This window comes from Fringilla coelebs (assembly GCF_963513975.1).
Source record: "Fringilla coelebs genome assembly, chromosome: 1".
NCBI lineage: Eukaryota > Metazoa > Chordata > Aves > Passeriformes > Fringillidae > Fringilla > Fringilla coelebs.
In genome coordinates this window covers 19,025,915-19,044,024 of record NC_140028.1, presented here as the reverse complement: position 1 = coordinate 19,044,024, position 18,110 = coordinate 19,025,915, and the positions used below count along the sequence as shown (strand labels likewise).

Genomic DNA, 18,110 nt, shown 5'->3' with positions numbered 1-18,110 from the left:
AACTAGGAGTGACAACAACCTGACTCTTCTACAATGTCACCAATGCCCAGACTGTCCCCATCACCATGACATTCACTCCTTTCTACTCCTGTTCCCAGCCCTCTGCCGCTCACTAGAGCAACTTTGGTGCTCCAGATCCAACTTCACACTGCCATCCTGAAGTGTCCACTCTGCACTGATCTGTTGTTGACCAACAACACCTCCTGTGCTATTTTTTTGGCAATTGAACCCCCTGACTGCTGCAGTTGCAATTACAGCAGTCTCAAAGGGTCATATGCTCTGCTATACCACATAAGTATAGTTCAAGCAACAGCATATTCATGAAGTCTTGCTATTTTGTAACACTGTTAAAGAAATTCATTTCCTTTCTTAATGCATTGAATTAACTACCTTGTTTAATAAACGCTCAATTTGCTTAAAAGTTTCTCTTTATCTTGTTTTTACTGAAGGTGAATGGAAGGGGAAATTACAATGTTGGGCCCACCTAGGAGAAAGAGGAAGAACCTAAACAAATAAGTAGTCAACCAAAGATGAAGGGAGCTGGAATTTCTAATCTCTGAGTGGTTTCTCCTCCTAAAGTCATATAGGTTACTCTGGCCACAGACTAAGTTGAAAGGTTCAAGACAGGCTTGATCCATTAATCAGTGCAACCACCAAACTGAGAGGTTTCATCCTACTCTTTCAATTCAGTTCTGTTTTTTTCTCATGAGATTATGTCTTGTTGGAGCAGTTCAGTTAAAAGTCATTAATTATTAAAAAAATATTGGAAAATTAATAAAGTGTAGCTCGTCTCTTGGGCATTCTTCTACAGGAGAGATTCAACACTTTCCAAGTTCACATCCAAAAGGACTGCATTCTCATACTGCAGTGTTCAAGGTGGAAATTATATCTAGCAGGAAACTACATTGATTTCTAGACACAAGCAGTCTCAAATTTCTTGATTCACTGTTATTAGAAAAATAGTCTAGAACCACTTAGCAAATTCTAGGAACACATACTGCTTACATGTAGAAAAGAAAACTTGTCTTGAAATCCAAAATTTCCATCATTTTAGAACTGCTGCATTTGGCTGTGGTATTTATTGTGTTACGTTTGGCACAGATAATCAAGACAACTTTTTCCATAAAAAATATTTTCTATAGCTTCTCTAACAAAAATTGGAAAGTGTTCCAGTAAAAAATGTTTAAAAGCTTTTGTGCCTATGAAGACATTACTAGGGCAGAAATTATTTCAGTGTATGTAAGTCAAGCCCTTTAACTCCCATAAGGATTTTAACATAGCCAAATTTTTTATTATTTTTAGCTGAGATAATACTATCTGAGCAATGGAATCTGTAACCATACTTAAGAAGAGCAAATAGGACGAAACCTATTCAATTTTTAAGGATGTTTATTTCAACTCAATTTCACTCAACAAAATGTCGGTATGTCCACAATGCTTCATATGTGCAAACAAAGATCACCAAACCAAGAAAAAAAAAAGAGAAGTGATGTGTAAATAGTCAGCAGTTACACTAACATTAAAATATACAGTAATCATCAGAGGGGAACCAGGACTGGTCCATAAATGCAAGAGCATCGTTATTCTTACAAGGGGAGACTGTGAAAGGCTTGAGGATGAGATAAACATCAAGTGCTCAACACATGCCAGTATGGGTTAGACAGAACTTGCATTTATCCTTTTCAAAATCAATCCTGTAATTCAGGGCAAAAAGCCACGTTCCGTAAGTGGTAAAACAAAAAAAAAAATACTACTTTGAATTCACCCTCAACCTTCTGCAATTAACTTTGCAGAAGGTTGAGGGTGAATTACTCATTTTTACTTTTTTTCTTTTCAAGAAACTAAAGAATACTGCCAATAAGACTACTTTGCCTTTCTCACAAACACAGTACAGGCTAATAGAAATAAATCAATCTATTTCCTGAACCTACAAATATATTCAAAAACATTTTTACACGGGCAAGTATTTACAGCCAAGTTTTGAAAGATTTCAAGTGCAGAAGTTGAATTGAAAAATGTGTTAGGAAAATTAAGGCCAAGATTCTAAATTACTTTAAAGAATGGAAGCATAAACCATATATTGTCTCATTTAATTTTTTATCAAAACTTAACCACCTGGTCCAGATTAGGCAGCACTCTGCAATATTACACAGCAGTTGGGAATACTATATCCATGGAGCCCACGCAGGGAATGGGGAGAAAGAGGTGGGATAACTTGGGACAGGTCCAAGCACGGCCATAAGTGCTCCTCATCCAGCCAGACTGCCACTGAGTGACCTCATGTGAGTCTCCAGATGATGTGTGATGTGAAAACCAGCACAGGCTGTCTCACCCCTCTGTGCTCCCAGTGACATGGCACAGCACTAGGGGAAAGTGCCACACATTTAACAGGCACTTGATTATTGCAGGAAAAAAAGAAAAGCTATTTCTCACTTCAGGTTCTTATGTCAGGTGACCTGACTCTGGTTAGACTACGACAAAAACATTCTCCCTCTAAATAGGAATAAGAGGTAACAGCAGTGATTAATAATCCATATGGGTAATACTCCACATATGAGCATATGGAAAAATCGATACAAATCAGACAGCGGTGAAATAATGTGAGATACCAGAGCACTCGTGGATTTTAACAGTTGTGCTTCTAGGCACAAACATGCAAACAGGGAATCTTGTTGCACATTAGCAGGTTGTAAATTTCCAAATAAAATGCTTCACCAAAAGTGAAAAGTTGTTTGTTTGTTTTTAATAGTACATCTGTTTTATTAAATTACCAACACTTACATATTAAAGCATGTCTGGTGTGAGGTGTCTGGTCACCTGAAATTTGCGTGGGAACAAAAAATATGACAAAAAGCCCACCCATATATTAGTGTTTATACTGACCTGTGCCTACATGCTAAATTTATTCTGAATCCTTTCTATTTTCATATGGTAGGAAATTGTTTCTTAAAACTAGGAGTAACTGCGTGAATCATATATTTTTCCCCTAAATTACCCCTCTAATTAAACTAATAATAACAATAAAAAATAGGTCGATTCATCAGCTAGTTAATTTGCTGAATGATATCTATCTCAGAATCAGCTGGGACCTTCTTTAGCGAAGAAGTTTTAAGATGATCTTGCAAAAAATACAACTGTGTTTCACAACATATCATCTTAAAAACCTACCACGAAGTAAGGCCTTCTGACAAAAGTGAGTGTAAGGGTTGCAGGAGTAACTCACTTGAGCATCTGTTCATGTCTGGTGTTCTCAGTCCGTAGTAGCCCGAGGGGCAGGAGTGCAGGCACTCGCCGTACTGCCTCATCCCTTCTCTCCGCAGGAAGAAGAATAACTTGTGCTGGCATCTGATGCACCCATTATCCTTTGAACAAGATAAGCAACCTTTGCAAATTGGATTTGGTCCATAGTTAGCTGCAAAATAAGATAAATTACACTGTAAGGTCATTTATAAAGTATTTTGGCTGGAGGTCCTCTATCCTCTAAAGTGTTACTCATCTTTTGCACGACTACAAACAGTTTTGAAAAGGAGGGTTCTGAGAGTGCACTCACTTTCAGACACCTGCACGGGCACTGAATAAAAAGAAATGCAATCTCTACATTTTTAATTGCATGAAGGGCAGTTTAATGGTTTTACACACATTTAAAATACAGGCACAGGCAAGCAGAGACCAACCTTTATAAATCTCACAGTATAAATTTGGATAAAAAATGCAACGCCGCATTCGATGAAGCTGGGAACGTAAGCACACAACAGCCACAAAATATAAGAACTTCAGCACCCTGATATATGCACATGGAATGCTATGCCCATGGAAATTGAGCAACACCACAAATGCAATTTCTGATTCGGAGTACAGAAGCCTCTGCAGAGCAGGTACAGCACTAGCAATGCGTGCTGCCCCCTCGCTCTCAGGGTCCTAGAACAGCTGTCTTCTTACAGACTCTTCTTGACCTGAGTATCGAGACAAATTTTTCAAAAAAAGAGAAGCAGTTTTAAAAGCCTTCTTCTCTGGGCTGAAAACCCTATGCCATTACCAAAGGAGCACAGTTTGTGCAGGTTACCATTTTAGGTCACCAGTTGCTGTGCATTCAAGTCTATGCTCTGATTTTGTTGGATTATTTTCTTTTTTTCTTTTAAATTGCTTGGCTGATAACTGCAACATAAACTTCAGCCACATCACTGTTTGTTCTTACAAAAAGTAATTTTATAATCCTGCCTTTCTGCAGAGTTGCAGAACACTCCTTTGTCCCCATGGGCTGTCAAGTCCTTCTCAGGTGCTGGGTCTGCATAGTAGGTCAGCAGAGGGAGGATGACTCAAGACATTCCTGAAACCAGCACAATATCACAGGTCTGTTTTAAATATTAAATTGGCTACAGAACTTCACTGAAATTTGCCAGTTCAAACCTGGTTTACCGAAAACAAAAGAAAAATATTATGCAACAAAGGAAAGTGTCTTTGGGGTCTCAAGAAGTTTTTAATAGAGGCCACCCAGGGAGCAGCTCACCAAAAAGACCTATGTTTAATTGTTATATTTTTAAATATTTAAAATTATTCACACCCTTATGTAGTATTCTGGTACTTTTACCTCGTATGGCTGGATAATTGAGGTTGTTCCACAGATGACTTCACCAGCAGAGTCAGGAAGAAAAACAAGGAAAAGCCCACCACCCTCTGGAACCAGTAGCTGATAAGCTTTACTCTCACCTTCAGACATCTGCACACCACATTCCAATTCCCCCTCTGCTCCCATCCCCCACACAGGACTCACTAAGTTCAGCGTGACACCATTCAGCTCCAATCTTGTACAAACAATCCTAGTGGGTGGCAGGCAGGACAAGAAGTGAAGCAATCTGGTGTGAAACAGCTCAGTCAGTGGGACACTTTCTGAGTGTTGGAATCCCCTGGTTCCAGTCTCACTAGGTGAGATCCTCAGAAGGGAAAAGAATCCTCACCCTTCATGGTATATGTATGACTCTTCAGCACTCTGTTAGCCCTTTTACATTGAGACACCCTGACAGACCAACTGCCTTACACTCCTAAAACAGTTCCCACCTCCTGTTGCCTAGAAGACTTGAGGTAGAACTTTTCCTACACTTCATCTTGTAACTATTTTCATTCCCAGCCCACTTCTTAAAAGACAAATAAATTATGAACTAGGCATGGATGCATCCCTCTCTCACTGTGGGCAGGGATTGCCTTACTGTAACCACATCAAATAGTATGTGACCATGTACACAAAAGCAATTGTTGCTTAACACACAGTAGGCAATCCTGTGGACTTCTGACTTCTCTTTCAGTCTCCTTGGATGTCACTCTCAGTAAATCTTTACCTCCAGCTTATTCAAGGTTCCCCAGAGAAGCCTGTGTTATAACCAATGAGTTAAAAGGAATAAAGCAAAAGCAAGGATGCAAGATGTCTGAACTTACTCACTACTCAGAGTGTTTTTTGGAGTTCAAAACAGCTGAAATCATGTCTATGATTTTGACTTAGGGCCAGGCCAATTGCTGAACAGCATGAATATAGCTAAAGCCATATACATCTACACATATGTGTATATACATACACATGGACATATACATATGGATATACATACACATGGACATATACATATGGATACAGATAAATGTTATATATATGGATATAGCTAAAGGGAACAAAACCACAGGCCTGCTGGCAACAGACAGGGCAAAACTGTCTCAAAGGGAGAAAAATATCTTTCCACAGGAGTTAGTAGGGCTCACCAAAAGAGCTTTGAAGATATTTGAAGAGAGAAAAGGATAAAACAAGGCTCACTGAAGTCTGAGAGCGGTGTGCCAAGACCTGAGAGACAGGGTGCTAGCAGGGTCTGTCATTCTGCTGTCTCAGTGGAGGTAGGGGTGTTTTGGCTCTCTAGAGCTCAGTGATGGTGAGGATAGGGTTGAGTGGTTTTGAGTAAGAACTGGGGGAAGGCCAACAAGGAAGGTATCATGGTGGGAGTCTGCAACAGACCCCCCAACCAGGAGAAAGAGGCAGGTAAAATGCTCTCTAAGTAGCTGGGAGAAGTCTAACAACGTTAGGGAGAAGTCTAATCCTTGTATTCACGGGGAGCTTCAACTTACCAGATGTCTGTGCGAAACACAGCACAGCAAAGAGGGAAGAGCCTAGACATTTCTGGAACATTGGGGCACATAACCTCCTGACAAGGCTGGTGGGGGAGTGTGGAGGAATGGCTAAAGGACAGAGGTCGCACAGACATTCTCTTATTAGCTGACCAAAGACTGAGAAAGTACCAAACCCAGCTAATCTGAGTTTCTGCACCTGCAACAACATTGTGTCCTTGAGCACAGCAGTAGTATGATAACAGTAATGAGGATGAGATGTGAGAAACAGAAATGTAAGTTCTCAAGAATGAAGAAGAGCTGATATTGTGGTATAACCAATAGATTGTTTAGCTTACAGAATATGCATGAGCTTATTACATGTTGTGTAAAAATGTTTAGTGCTTATCAATAAATTTGGAGCTTGCTGATTCTTACATTAAGAGTCCCAAGACTTCCCTCACCACAACAAGGGAGCAAAATAGGGAAGGTAACTGCTGGACCTGTTGTTTGGGAATGGAGAAAAACTTGTGGAGGATGTGATGGTTGGAGGTCACTGTGCCCATCCTGGGCATAGTGATCATCAAATGGTAAGTTTTGGTTCTTAGTGAAGTAAGGAAAGGGGTCACCAAAATCTCTGCCTTGGGGCAACGGAGTCCAAGAAGGCTAGAAAGTCTTCAAGAAGGAAATCCTAAAGACACAGGAGCAGGCAGGTGCCACATGCCTAAAGATGATCCAGGGGGAAAGAAGACTAGCTGAACAGAGAGTTTTGGCAGCAACTCAGGAAAAAAAGCAGAGTTTAAAACCTTTGGAAGAAGGGACAGACAATTCAGGAGGACTCCAATGATTGCATGAGGTTATGAAGGGAAAAAATTACTAGGGCCAAAGCCCAATAAGAACTGATCTGCTACTCCCATAAACAGTAATATTTCTATAAATGCATTAGCAACAGCAGTAGAGCTAAGGAGAATCTCCATTCCTTATTGAACATGGGGGCAAACACAGTGACAAAGGATAAGGAAAATGCTGAGGTACATAATGTTTTCTTTTCTTCAGTCTGTAACAGTAATAAGACCAGTCTTTTTCTGGTACCCAGCCCCCTGAGCTGAATGACAGGGACAGAGAGCAGAATAAAGTCTTCATAATCCATGGGGAATGTTCAGCAATGCCACTTAGATCCATCCAAATTTATGTGGATGAAATCCACACAAGGATCCTGGGGGAGCTGGTGGAGGATCATTCACTGGACAGCCAGGGAGGTCCCAGCTGAATGGAGGCTGGCCAGTGTGACACCCATCTAGAAGATGAATCAGAAAAAGGAAAAGGGAGCTACAGGCCCATCAATCTGACCTCAGTGCTAGGGAAGGTCATGGAGCCAATCATCTTAAGTGCCATCATGCAGCACACACAGGACAAGAATGTTATCAGATCCAGCCAGCATGGCACGAAAGGCAGGTCCTGCCTGACTTCATCTTCCTCTGTGACAAGCTGATCAGCAGTATAGATGAAGGAAAGGCTGTGGGTGTTTCTACATGCACTTTGGTAAAGCCTTGGACAGCAATTCCCACAGCATTTTCCTGGAGAAACTGGCTGGCTGCTCATGGCTGGGATGGCTGTGCTCTTCATTTAGTAAAAAACCAGGCTGGATGAGCAGGCTTAGAGAGTGGTGGTCAACAGAGCTGCAACTGGTCACCAGAGGTGCTCCCCAGGGCTGAGCACTGGGGCCAGTCCTGGTTAATTCTTCATCAGTGATCTGGATGAGGGGATGGAGAATACCCTCTGTCAGCTCCCAGATGACATATGTTGGGCAGGAGTGTTAATCTGCTGGAGTGTAGGAAGGCTCTGCAGAGAGATCTGGACGGGCTGGATCTATGGACCAAGGCTGAGAGTACAAATTTCAGTGGGTAAAGCGCTGGGTCCTACACTTGGGTCACAGGTGCAACCCCATGCAATGCTGAAGGCTGGGGAAACAGTGGCTGGAGAGCTGCCCAGTGGCTGCACATGAGCCAGCGTGTGTCCAGGTGGCCCAGGAGGCCAATGGCATCCTGGCCTTGTCACAAATAGTGTGGCAGCAGGACCAGGACAGGGATTGTACCTCAGTACTGGGCACTGGTGAGGCCATACTCAAACCCCGTGCTGGGTTTTAGGACTGCTACTACAAGGAGGATGCTGAGGAGCTGGAGCATGTCCAGAGAAGGGCTTTGGTGGTAGGGAAAGGTCTGGAGCACAAGTTCTATGAGGAGCTGCTGAGGGAACCTGGGTTGTTTAGCCTGGAGAAAAGGAGGGTCAGGGAGCACATAATTCTTTACAAATACGTGAAAGAAAGGTCCCGCAAGGTGGAATTCAGTCTTTTCTCACAAGTAACAAACAATAGGATGAGAGAAAATGGCCTCAAATTGTGCCAGGGAGGTTTAGATTAAATGTTTTTCCATGGAAAGAGTTGTCAAGCCTTGGAAAGGGCTCCCCAGGGAAATGGTTGAATCACCATTCCTGGAGTTATTTAAAAAATGTGTAGATGTGGTGATTAGGGATATGGTTTCGTGGTAGATTTGGCAGTGCTGGATTAATGGCTGTATTCAATGATCTTAAAGGTCTTTTCCAACTTAAACAATTCTATGATCTTGTGGAGCAAGAATTAAGCTCTGGAGCAGATCCATATCAGGGCTCCATGTAGCTTTCTTTGCCATCTTCTCTCATGGATCTCCATGAAAATTCTGACTTCTTTGCCCAGAGTTTGCCCAAAATGTGTCTGAGTTTGACTCTACTGCACAACTTTCCTTTATTACTGCCTCATGTTACTCTTCCCAAGCACCCTTTCTGTGCTGGTGGTAAGATGTCTTTTTTGATAACCCTTTCTTTCTTCAGGCAAGTTTAGTTATGCTGACTCCTCTTGGCTTCAGCTCCATAGAAAAGGAGCTAACAGCATATAATGATCTTCCATTATCCTACGCTATTATTTGTTCAGGAAATGGATGGCACATCTTTCACAGCTGAACTTCAACTCAACATATATTAGAGCTCAGTAATACATTAATTCTGTAAATTGTATAGGTTTCCCAAACCGTGACGTCTGGATCCTCCTTCTTCATCTCCGCAGCAGCCTTAAAAAAATATTTTTTTATTTCTGTAGCTGTATGTTTTTATCTTCTTATAGAAATGCTCTGAGATTCAAAATTCGTAAAGTGCTCTGAAATCCTCACATATATTGTATTTATTGTTACTTAAATGAACAATTATTTAACTCACACATTGAATTTGGACAGTATTCAAAATCATCACTTAATTCATGGCCACATATTGATGAATTTCTCTGTTGGTTTCCTAGCTTCTTTCTGTCTTTAGCACATTAAGAAATTAAAAATCACTGAAGAATTATAATGGTAAGGGGAAGATAATATGATTTGTATGTTGCATTACAAAGAGCAAACTTTGTGAAAGAATCTGAAAACTTCCCACTGTGCTGCTTAGGCATTAGACTGAATAATTGCCAGGTAATTTGCATACAGTAAATTACTGTAAAGTGTGCACAACTGAATCGATCTTCTTCCACATTGTTGTTGCATGTTTTCTTTCCAGAGCTTCATGGGAAGGTCTGAATTCTGCAACCTTTCCATTATTTTAATTTCTCCCAGAGCCAGGGAAAATTGTGATATGATCTACTAATGAATTACTTGGACAATGAACATACACATTCACAAACCAAATACCATAGCACTGGTTTTAGGGTCACGTAAGGATGCCATCTTGAAGACATTCACTTAACTGTGCCTCTTTTGGCCCCATATACATAGGCCATAATTAAATCCTGTGAAATCCTCCTTGCTTCAAATTCTTCCCTTCCCATCTCGGTTTCTTAGCACAGCAAACTGGATGCATTGTTATCACATACAGCTTTTCCAGTTCACATATAATTGCTCTTTGAAGAGGAAGCAAACGCCTCTGCCTTTAACAGAAACATCTATACACTTCCTTTTTAATTTCTTCATAACTTCTTTTTTTCCCCCTCTATATTTGTTTGCAATAAAAAATAAAAAGCTTATAAAACATGGTCTCTTCCATTCCAGATTACTGACTGCATCACACGCAATGTAAAACATCATGCTACTCATCCTTATTTCAACCCTGCCAGGAACACCCTCCTCACTCTGTGTGCCAGGCAGGTCTTCCCCAGCCAAATCCCTCTTGGAGACTTGCTCCTTCCACACGGCCCACAAATGTTAAGCAGTGTCAGAGTGCTGCTGTCATCACATCACAAAGCTGGAAATGCACACATGCTGTAAGTTAGCACCATCCTCTGGCTCTCAGAGCACAGGATTGCCCTTGTTCTCTGTTCAGACTGTGAGCTCCCTGCAGCAGGAGTAATGTTTTGTACAGCCACATAAGTATGCACACAGGTGTGAACACTGCACAGAAGCACAAGCACACACCTTAGTACAGGTAATGCATTTTCTATTCCTTCTGCTTCTACAACTATAGTTCAGAGCACCTCCCTAGTTAAAGAAAAAACATTTACAGACTTGATTCCCCATGTAGTGCCTTTATTTTAAATCTGGTATTAAATTTGCCAAGTTTCAAATGGTTACTTGAGAACGCAGACTGGTACCCAAACACTGAATGAAATACTTCTGAACCCTAAGGGTGTTCAAAGTTTCATGGTTTGGATCCATATCAAGTAAAATCAAATATCAGCTAATTACTTTAACTCTTGTCTAGATTAAATGTATTTAAGCCACATTGCTGAAGCAGTTTTGAGTGAGTTGTTATGACTATTTGAAATCACAAGAGAATCAAAATGAGTCTAGCCTGTTCCCCACAAGAATACAAGTTGTTCTGTAAGCAAGAGAACTTAGAGCATTTGATTTTCTGTGATCTTACTGTCCTGCAGCCCATACTGCAACTGCTTCTAATTTGTGTCTTTCTTGTATACCCATTTGTTGGGTGTCACAAAGCTCTTTTGAACCTGGTGCTTCAGCTCACCACAAGAACCTGGTATTTTTATGCTTCTGAAAAAAACAGGCTGAAATAGACAAATGAATCCAAAACCAGTTGGAGAAAGAGGAGATCCTGGCAGAGAAACAAGCCCTAAAGTAATTCCCTAAACATTTCCTCAGAGAGCCAGGCTAACATGCTCACTATGTCCCTAATATCACTCTCTATCTGGTCACTGTGTCTCTCTTGACAGTCTTTGGTCTTTTGAGCTCTCTGAAGTCAGAAACTGAGCTTGCTGATACAATGGCCAGCTTAAAGACACTCTCACCCTAACTGGGATTGCAGCCACAGGAATGCTGGTGACTGGATTTCAGTACAGATCTTGCAGAAATGTCTCCAAGACACTTACCACTGTAAACACAAGATGTGCAGAAGGGACTCGGAGGTGAGGAACTAAAAGACCACTACAAGCTGCACTTATTGCAAAATAGTAGATTTCATAATCCTGAATGCAATTAATGCTTTGAAGACATCCCATACATATCCTAATAAAGTACATTTGTGCTTGGCTTATGTCTTCAGGGGCGCCAAGGAGTTGAACAAAAAGCACAGCCTTATGGATAAACCAATACTACACAGTATATCAGGGCACTGAGACTGTAACACTGCAAGTCCACTACAACTGAAAAACATCTGACTGTCTATGAACAGAAACTGGCCATGAAAAATACCTATGTTTCATTAGAATTTTGTAAAAGCAAAAGTAATTTTTAGGCAAAAAACTTCAATTTAAAAAAATACTAATTTGTTTCTAGTAATTATTCTATTAAATTCTCTTTAAGAGAATTTAAAAATTCAAGGTCAGAGGGGATTTTTATGAACAATTAGGCCAATGACCTGTACAAAGAAGCCACAGAACTTTTGCTTTACTGAAACATATCATTTAAGAAGCCATTCAATCTGAATTTTTAAATTTTTAGTGGTAAGGAAACCATCACAACCTTTGTTAAGATATCATAGGGGCTAATCACTGACACTGTTGAAAATGTGCAGCGGAATTTTGAACTTCAAGGACCAACCACTGGACCTTTTTGTATCTTTGCCTGCCAGTTTGTTACCAGTTTTTCAAGGGTTTTTTCCCCAACACAGATCCTCTGATCAGGTCAAGCCCAAGCTTTCTCATGGGTAAGAAAAACAGAGCAAGATTCCAGAATGTCTCACCACAAGGCAAAGTATGAACTCTTTTGATCAGTCCCTTACAATTTTATCAGCAGGCTTATGGATACTCAAAAAGAACTCAGCATTGGAAAAGCAATTGTACCAATGCCAAATAAAGAAGTGATGTAACTTCTCAACTTTTCCTAGACTTTACTCTCCTGAAACATTCATGTGCTATGTAAGTTTTTTTGCTATGAAGATACCATTTCCCAAGTACCATGTTGCTCTGGGTAGGTTGCAGCCATTTTTTTTTGTTATATAGAAGATCACCCAGTGCTCCTTCTCAGGCCACCAGGCCCTCACCATTCAGGGTTATTTTCTCTAAATTTTTCCATAGGTGAGAAAATGCACGCTCCCCACTCTTTCTCTGAAGACAGATAAAGTGTAGGAAAGCATTTCACTTCAATGAGTTTGGCATAAATCTCATCAAATGTTGCTTGTAAGCAAGCAATTTTTGCCTGGTCATTATTCCTTCACTTCCTTTGGAGGTCTTCATTATATTTTCAATATCACAATTTTATGCTTAAACTAGTCTCACCTATCAGCTCACTACTTTCATTATCTCATTTTTGATATGATGTCTTTCTGGTTATTCTAGAGTAAGCTTCCAAGAGACTTGTCTTCATTCCATCCATACGCAAAAGACAGTGGCATTTTATTCCACTTCCAAATCAAAACATTTTACTGTTGCTACACAGCTATCCAACTGAATTCTTACAGAATTTTCTGTATGGTTTTCCCCTCCACCATGACATGGAGAATCACTTTGAGGATCAGTTTGATATTATTCTCCTGCAGCACCCTGGCAAGTCTCAAGAAATCACCTACATATTAAGATATTTTGCAGTATTTAGTGACTACAGGCATTAGCACCATTGCATACTGACTACCAAGTTCAGAAGTCTAATTTACCAATAAAATGACATCTATGTTGGTTTCAGGATGCTTGGTTACTAAGATGTTTTGAGAACATTACTGGTTTTCTTTCCAGCTGGGGTGAACTGCTACTAGCAGAGATATCCCAGCCATCTTTCTTCATTTGAAGATCTGGAGATTTTAAAGGTGTCTCTCATAGTTCACTTTCTGGATACCTATTGTCACCTGGAAACATTGAACTCCTCTTGTGTTCTTCTGTTCACTGTTCATCCTACCAATCCTCACTTGCCTTAACTCTATTGAATGCTGCTTCCTTCTTCTACTTGGGATGGGAATTTTCCTCCATAATTTCTCTGTTTAGTTCCTAGACATTTCCTCCTCCCCTGAAAATGGAGCAGGTTGATCTGGTTGATCAGGCCTCTTGCATTTCCCCAGTGTTTCCCCACTAATGGTACTTGTCTTTCCTGTACGGAAATCCGGAGCTGTCACCAATTTACGTTTTATCCATGGGAAGTTCATTCTGTCCACAGGATGGAAAAAAAATACAGAACATCTGTTGCAGGTCACAAACACCACCCCATCATCTGCCTTCCGAAAAACAAGTACAGAAATAGACAGAGAGAGGAAAGTGCCATAATAAGTGTTGCAATGTCCTAGGAAATGTTAGCTTTTACTGATATTTTCTGTTCACAGATTCACCAGTTTTATTGCAGATCTTCCTGTTACAACTGAGAGTAATTCAACATACACACTTGAAATACATAAAAAGGTCCAAGTATCACAAGCATAGAATATACTCAGAGACAAAAAAAAAAAAAGATAAACTGAAAAAGCTCTGTTCCATTGTGTTCATGCAAACAGGACAGATAAAGTGCCTGTCCAGAAAAAGAAGAGTGACACAATAACCAAGCCTTACCAGCCAACTGATTCACAAATACCACTCACAGGTCATTTCTTTCAAAGCCTAGTTCCCCACCCATTCCCCACCAAATACTCATTTTGGTATTTGAAAGTCTTACACGATGCACATCCACGTGTATGTTCCCAATCCCATTTCTGAGTTTTAATTTATAGGCCAATCCATTTCAGACACAGCAAGAAATAGCTCCAACAAATGAACCAGCCCCTTCTTTTAATCAACTGAAGTTGCTGATTCGTAAAGTGGCTGCTTCAGTTTTCATCAGACTGAGAAAAGTCCTTCCAAGATGACCTCTGTTTCATCTCCTTATGAGTTGATAGATTGATGCTTTTTTAGAAACCCTATAAGTTTAACAGTACTGAAGCACAGACAATATCTGCCAATTACATCCTATTTGCACAGCTCTGGGCAGTTTTGTCTACTCCAAATCTCAGAAGTCTTTTTCTTATATGGCATCTTCAGTCTCTGTAAAAATATTCATTATATAAGCTTTGCATAGACTTCATTGGGTTTTAGGATACAAGTCCCAGATAATGTGATGAATGTCAGTAGTTTCTTATATAGTAACCTCAAGAAATTCCAATCATAAAACTCAAGAGGACTTTAACATGCAGTACTTTTGAAAGATAACTTGTCTCTCAAATGCTGTTATTTAGATTTTACATTAATTACACTTCCTCCTTTTTTCCATGTCTATAGAGTAAAATGTAGAAATCCTGCAAAACAGCTCCTTAAAGAGAAGCTGCTGTTCTTCCTCAAACCCCAGAAATTCAGACAGGGAGGAAGAGCACCACAATCACTGACTTTGGCCACAGCACAGATTATTTATATCTGATGAAGTCTGCACAAATCAAGTGAAGGGACAGAGGCCAGACAGCCAGTCTGCTCTACCCCTCAGATCTACCCCAGTGTTCAGCTCTCTCTGAAATGCACTTCATGCAACGACAGGGCTCTTCTGTCTTAGTGGAAAAAGGGCTGGGGGTAAAATAAGTGGAAACTGAGAAGTTACATTCACACCCTAACATAAATTGTAACGCTGTGGAAATTACAGTGTAAAATACAGCTGCTGCTCCCTGGCTGGAATGCTCCACAATGACTCCCCATACCCACAATCTGCAGCCAAGAGGGATGGGATGGGATGGAATGGATGGTGGAGAGGAGTGGAGACACCACAGCCAGGATCTGTAGAAATCCTTGGAGGAAGGGGAACTTGATGGTTCCCCTTCCTCCAAGGGAAAGGGGGAACTTTGCAGCTGATAAATTCCACAGCACCTGCCAGCCAGGAGAGATGGGAGGAGGTGCCCAGCTGCTGAGTCAGCAAGTGTGGTGAAATTGTTCTCCTTGGATGAATCAATTCATTGTAGCTTAATCATAATATTAATCTCCATCCAAAGTTACCCAACTCCAAGATATGATCACCCCTCACTAAACATGTGCTCTGTATTTTTTGGACAGTATTTTTAAGAGGAAAGCAAGATAATTTTACACTGTTCAGCAACAAAAGTCTATATGACTAGAGCCACTCAAGCTCCACCTAAACATAATGAAACAGTAAGTGAGAATGGGGAAATGCTAGGGAAGACTCCATCACAACCTCTGGGAGCAGCCAATGGGCTGGACTGTTCCCCCCCTGAAAGGGACACTTTTTGGGCAAGAACCATACTCTATGCACACTGATACTTTTATTGGGGAATAGAGATATTGCTTTGAATACATTTTTGCAGTCAGATACTATCCCTGGCAATTCTTGAACCTTAATCTGTCACAATTTTATACTAATAAAGAATGTTACTGTATAAACTGTTAGTGTTGAATCTTCCACAGGCACAAGCAGCCACTGGCAGCAGGTAGCACACTCAAAGTGGGAAGACACACATTCCTTTATGCTGCTGGTGGGTGTCCCTGCCTCAGTCAGTCAGACCCCCCTCTGACCCCAGACTGCTCAGTGAAGGGTCCCTGTGATGGGATGCTGACAGACTGGCTGGGAACAAGGGTCTCAGCTTTCCTGGGACACTGGCAGACAAATGAAATACTGAGGGTTGAGGAAATCTCCCCACACTAAGGGTTGAGGAAATCTCCTCTTTCCACGGGACAGTGGGCCAGCAGGCTGGTTCCAGTGAAGGGCCAGCTAGGGCTGCCTTCCATCAGGCCACCACGCAGAAACTCAGCGGTCTCAGCTCTGCTGCAGACAGTGTGAGTCTCACCAGGAGCACGTCCACTGAAGAGCCTGCACAGAGCTGACCTTAAACCATCTACAGCAGAAGTTTGGGGTTTCAAAACCAATTGCTGGGTTCTCCCAAACAGGTTTGTGAAAAATCACATTCCTTAGCTGAGGTTTTATCTCTTTTTCACTTACATCTACTCTACTATGTCTTACCCATATATGAGGAACAGGAGCTCCTTCCAGACTTTGTATGTGGGAAGAGATATGCAGGGAAGACAGTACATGAAAACCACAATGTTTCCCAGCTAATTTCAAATAGATGTTTTATTTTCCTTGCATTGAAAATAAATTTCATTGGGAAGCACGAGCAGATTCTCAAACTGAGGCCAACAGTTACATTTCTAATACAGATAAATAGTCATGCTTCTTCTGGAAGCTGGAAGTCTAGAAGGTAGACTCACTCTACCTTGGACCAGCTCTTTATATATAGTGCTGCTGTGAAAGCTGCAAAGGGAAAACAACAAACCCTCCTTTACTCTTTCCTCATAACACAATGCCAGTGGAGAGGCCTGGCCAGTGGAGTGCACAAGGCAGTGTTCTTTCACCTCTCAGATGGTTCAAAGTCACTTGGACACCATTCTCAGACTTTCCCATTTCAGATTCCCATGCTAGAGTCACTCAGAAATGCAGAGGCTGTCCCAGCTTATTCTTTAATATACAAAATTGCACAGAAATGCATTTTTCCCGTGTACATATTCTGTGCCACTATCTGATAGCACATTCAACACAAATTTCATCCAGCACATTGCTGGTGCAAATCAACATCTGGAACACAAATCCTATTGAAACCAAGTCCCAGGCATTTTAAAAAATTCACTTTTTCCCAAGTCTTTTAATATCTAGAATATTTCAGCTAGCTGTTGTCAATAAGATTCATCGTAGCATGCAGGTGAATAAACAGAGATTTAATTTTTCCCCTTTGATGGTGGGTTTACTTTGTCTTTCATTGTAAGTTATAACTTTTCCAAGTACTGAAAATTGCAGGGATCCAATGTAGAGGCATTCCAACAAAAACACAGTTCCAAATCCAGATCCACCCAAACCACAGAAGACAAAACATTATTGACAGCACTGAAGCTACAGACGTGAAGATCCAGAACGCTCTGTTTAAGACACAAAGTACAATGACATAGAAGAAGACTTTATGCATGATGGGTGATATTTCATTTTACCTTTCCATACTTTTACTGAAAAATTCCTAAGAAGGTAAAGAATACTGAGGAACAGAAAAAAAAATGTAATTAGAGAAGGAGTTTAAGCAAAGTCTTTCTTTTCACTTCCCTGAAGATGAAACGAAACATATTTTAAAAATCATAGATACTAAATCTGGACTCATACAGAAATTCCAGCAGAAATAAACAGAAGAAAAGACTAAGTAGTTATTTGCAGTTATATTAGGTACCAGTAAACTAATAACCACATCTTAACTATTGATACTGTCACATTTTATTGTTCAACAGAACTAGCATATAAAGGAAATGACAAAAGAAACAAACAAACAAAAAAAAAGCTTAATTGCAATTGTAAATCTGTAACAATAAAGAACTTGCCTCAGTTCTCCAGATTATACAGTAGTAAACACTCTAGGAATGAAGAAATTCAAGGTTTAGACAGCTGTGAATAGTCTGGAAGATTCAACATCCTTAGATATAAGTAGCTAAGTAGGAAACTCTACGTAAGGTTATATTCAGAGTATCAGAAGTTTTGCAGAAGGATTGTTGCACAGCTCTTAACACTGAGCAAAGCTAGCTCTGACCTAAGCTTCAGTGAGGGCCTGTACAAGTAGATTTGCCAGATGTCCAAGTCTGATGGAGGGCACCAGGGTTCAGGCTAGGCACCATAGGCTGAGAAAGGCTCTGACCA

At 40.6% G+C, this 18,110-nt stretch overlaps 1 protein-coding gene across 3 annotated transcripts in view; it reads right to left on the bottom strand.

Annotated features, from left to right (window-relative positions):
- The window catches only part of RSPO2 (R-spondin 2), a gene marked incomplete at its 5' end in the record, with an annotated part of 102,756 nt that overhangs the window by 43,717 nt on the left and 40,929 nt on the right, over nt 1-18,110 (bottom strand). For 2 of the 3 annotated variants that reach the window (XM_084206220.1, XM_084206219.1), the window contains one exon: nt 3,224-3,412. The exons of the other annotated variant lie outside the window; for it this stretch is intronic. In XM_084206220.1, the coding sequence (XP_084062346.1) occupies nt 3,224-3,412 (189 nt within the window). The remainder of the gene's footprint in view (nt 1-3,223; nt 3,413-18,110) is intronic. 3 annotated transcript variants of the gene reach the window in all.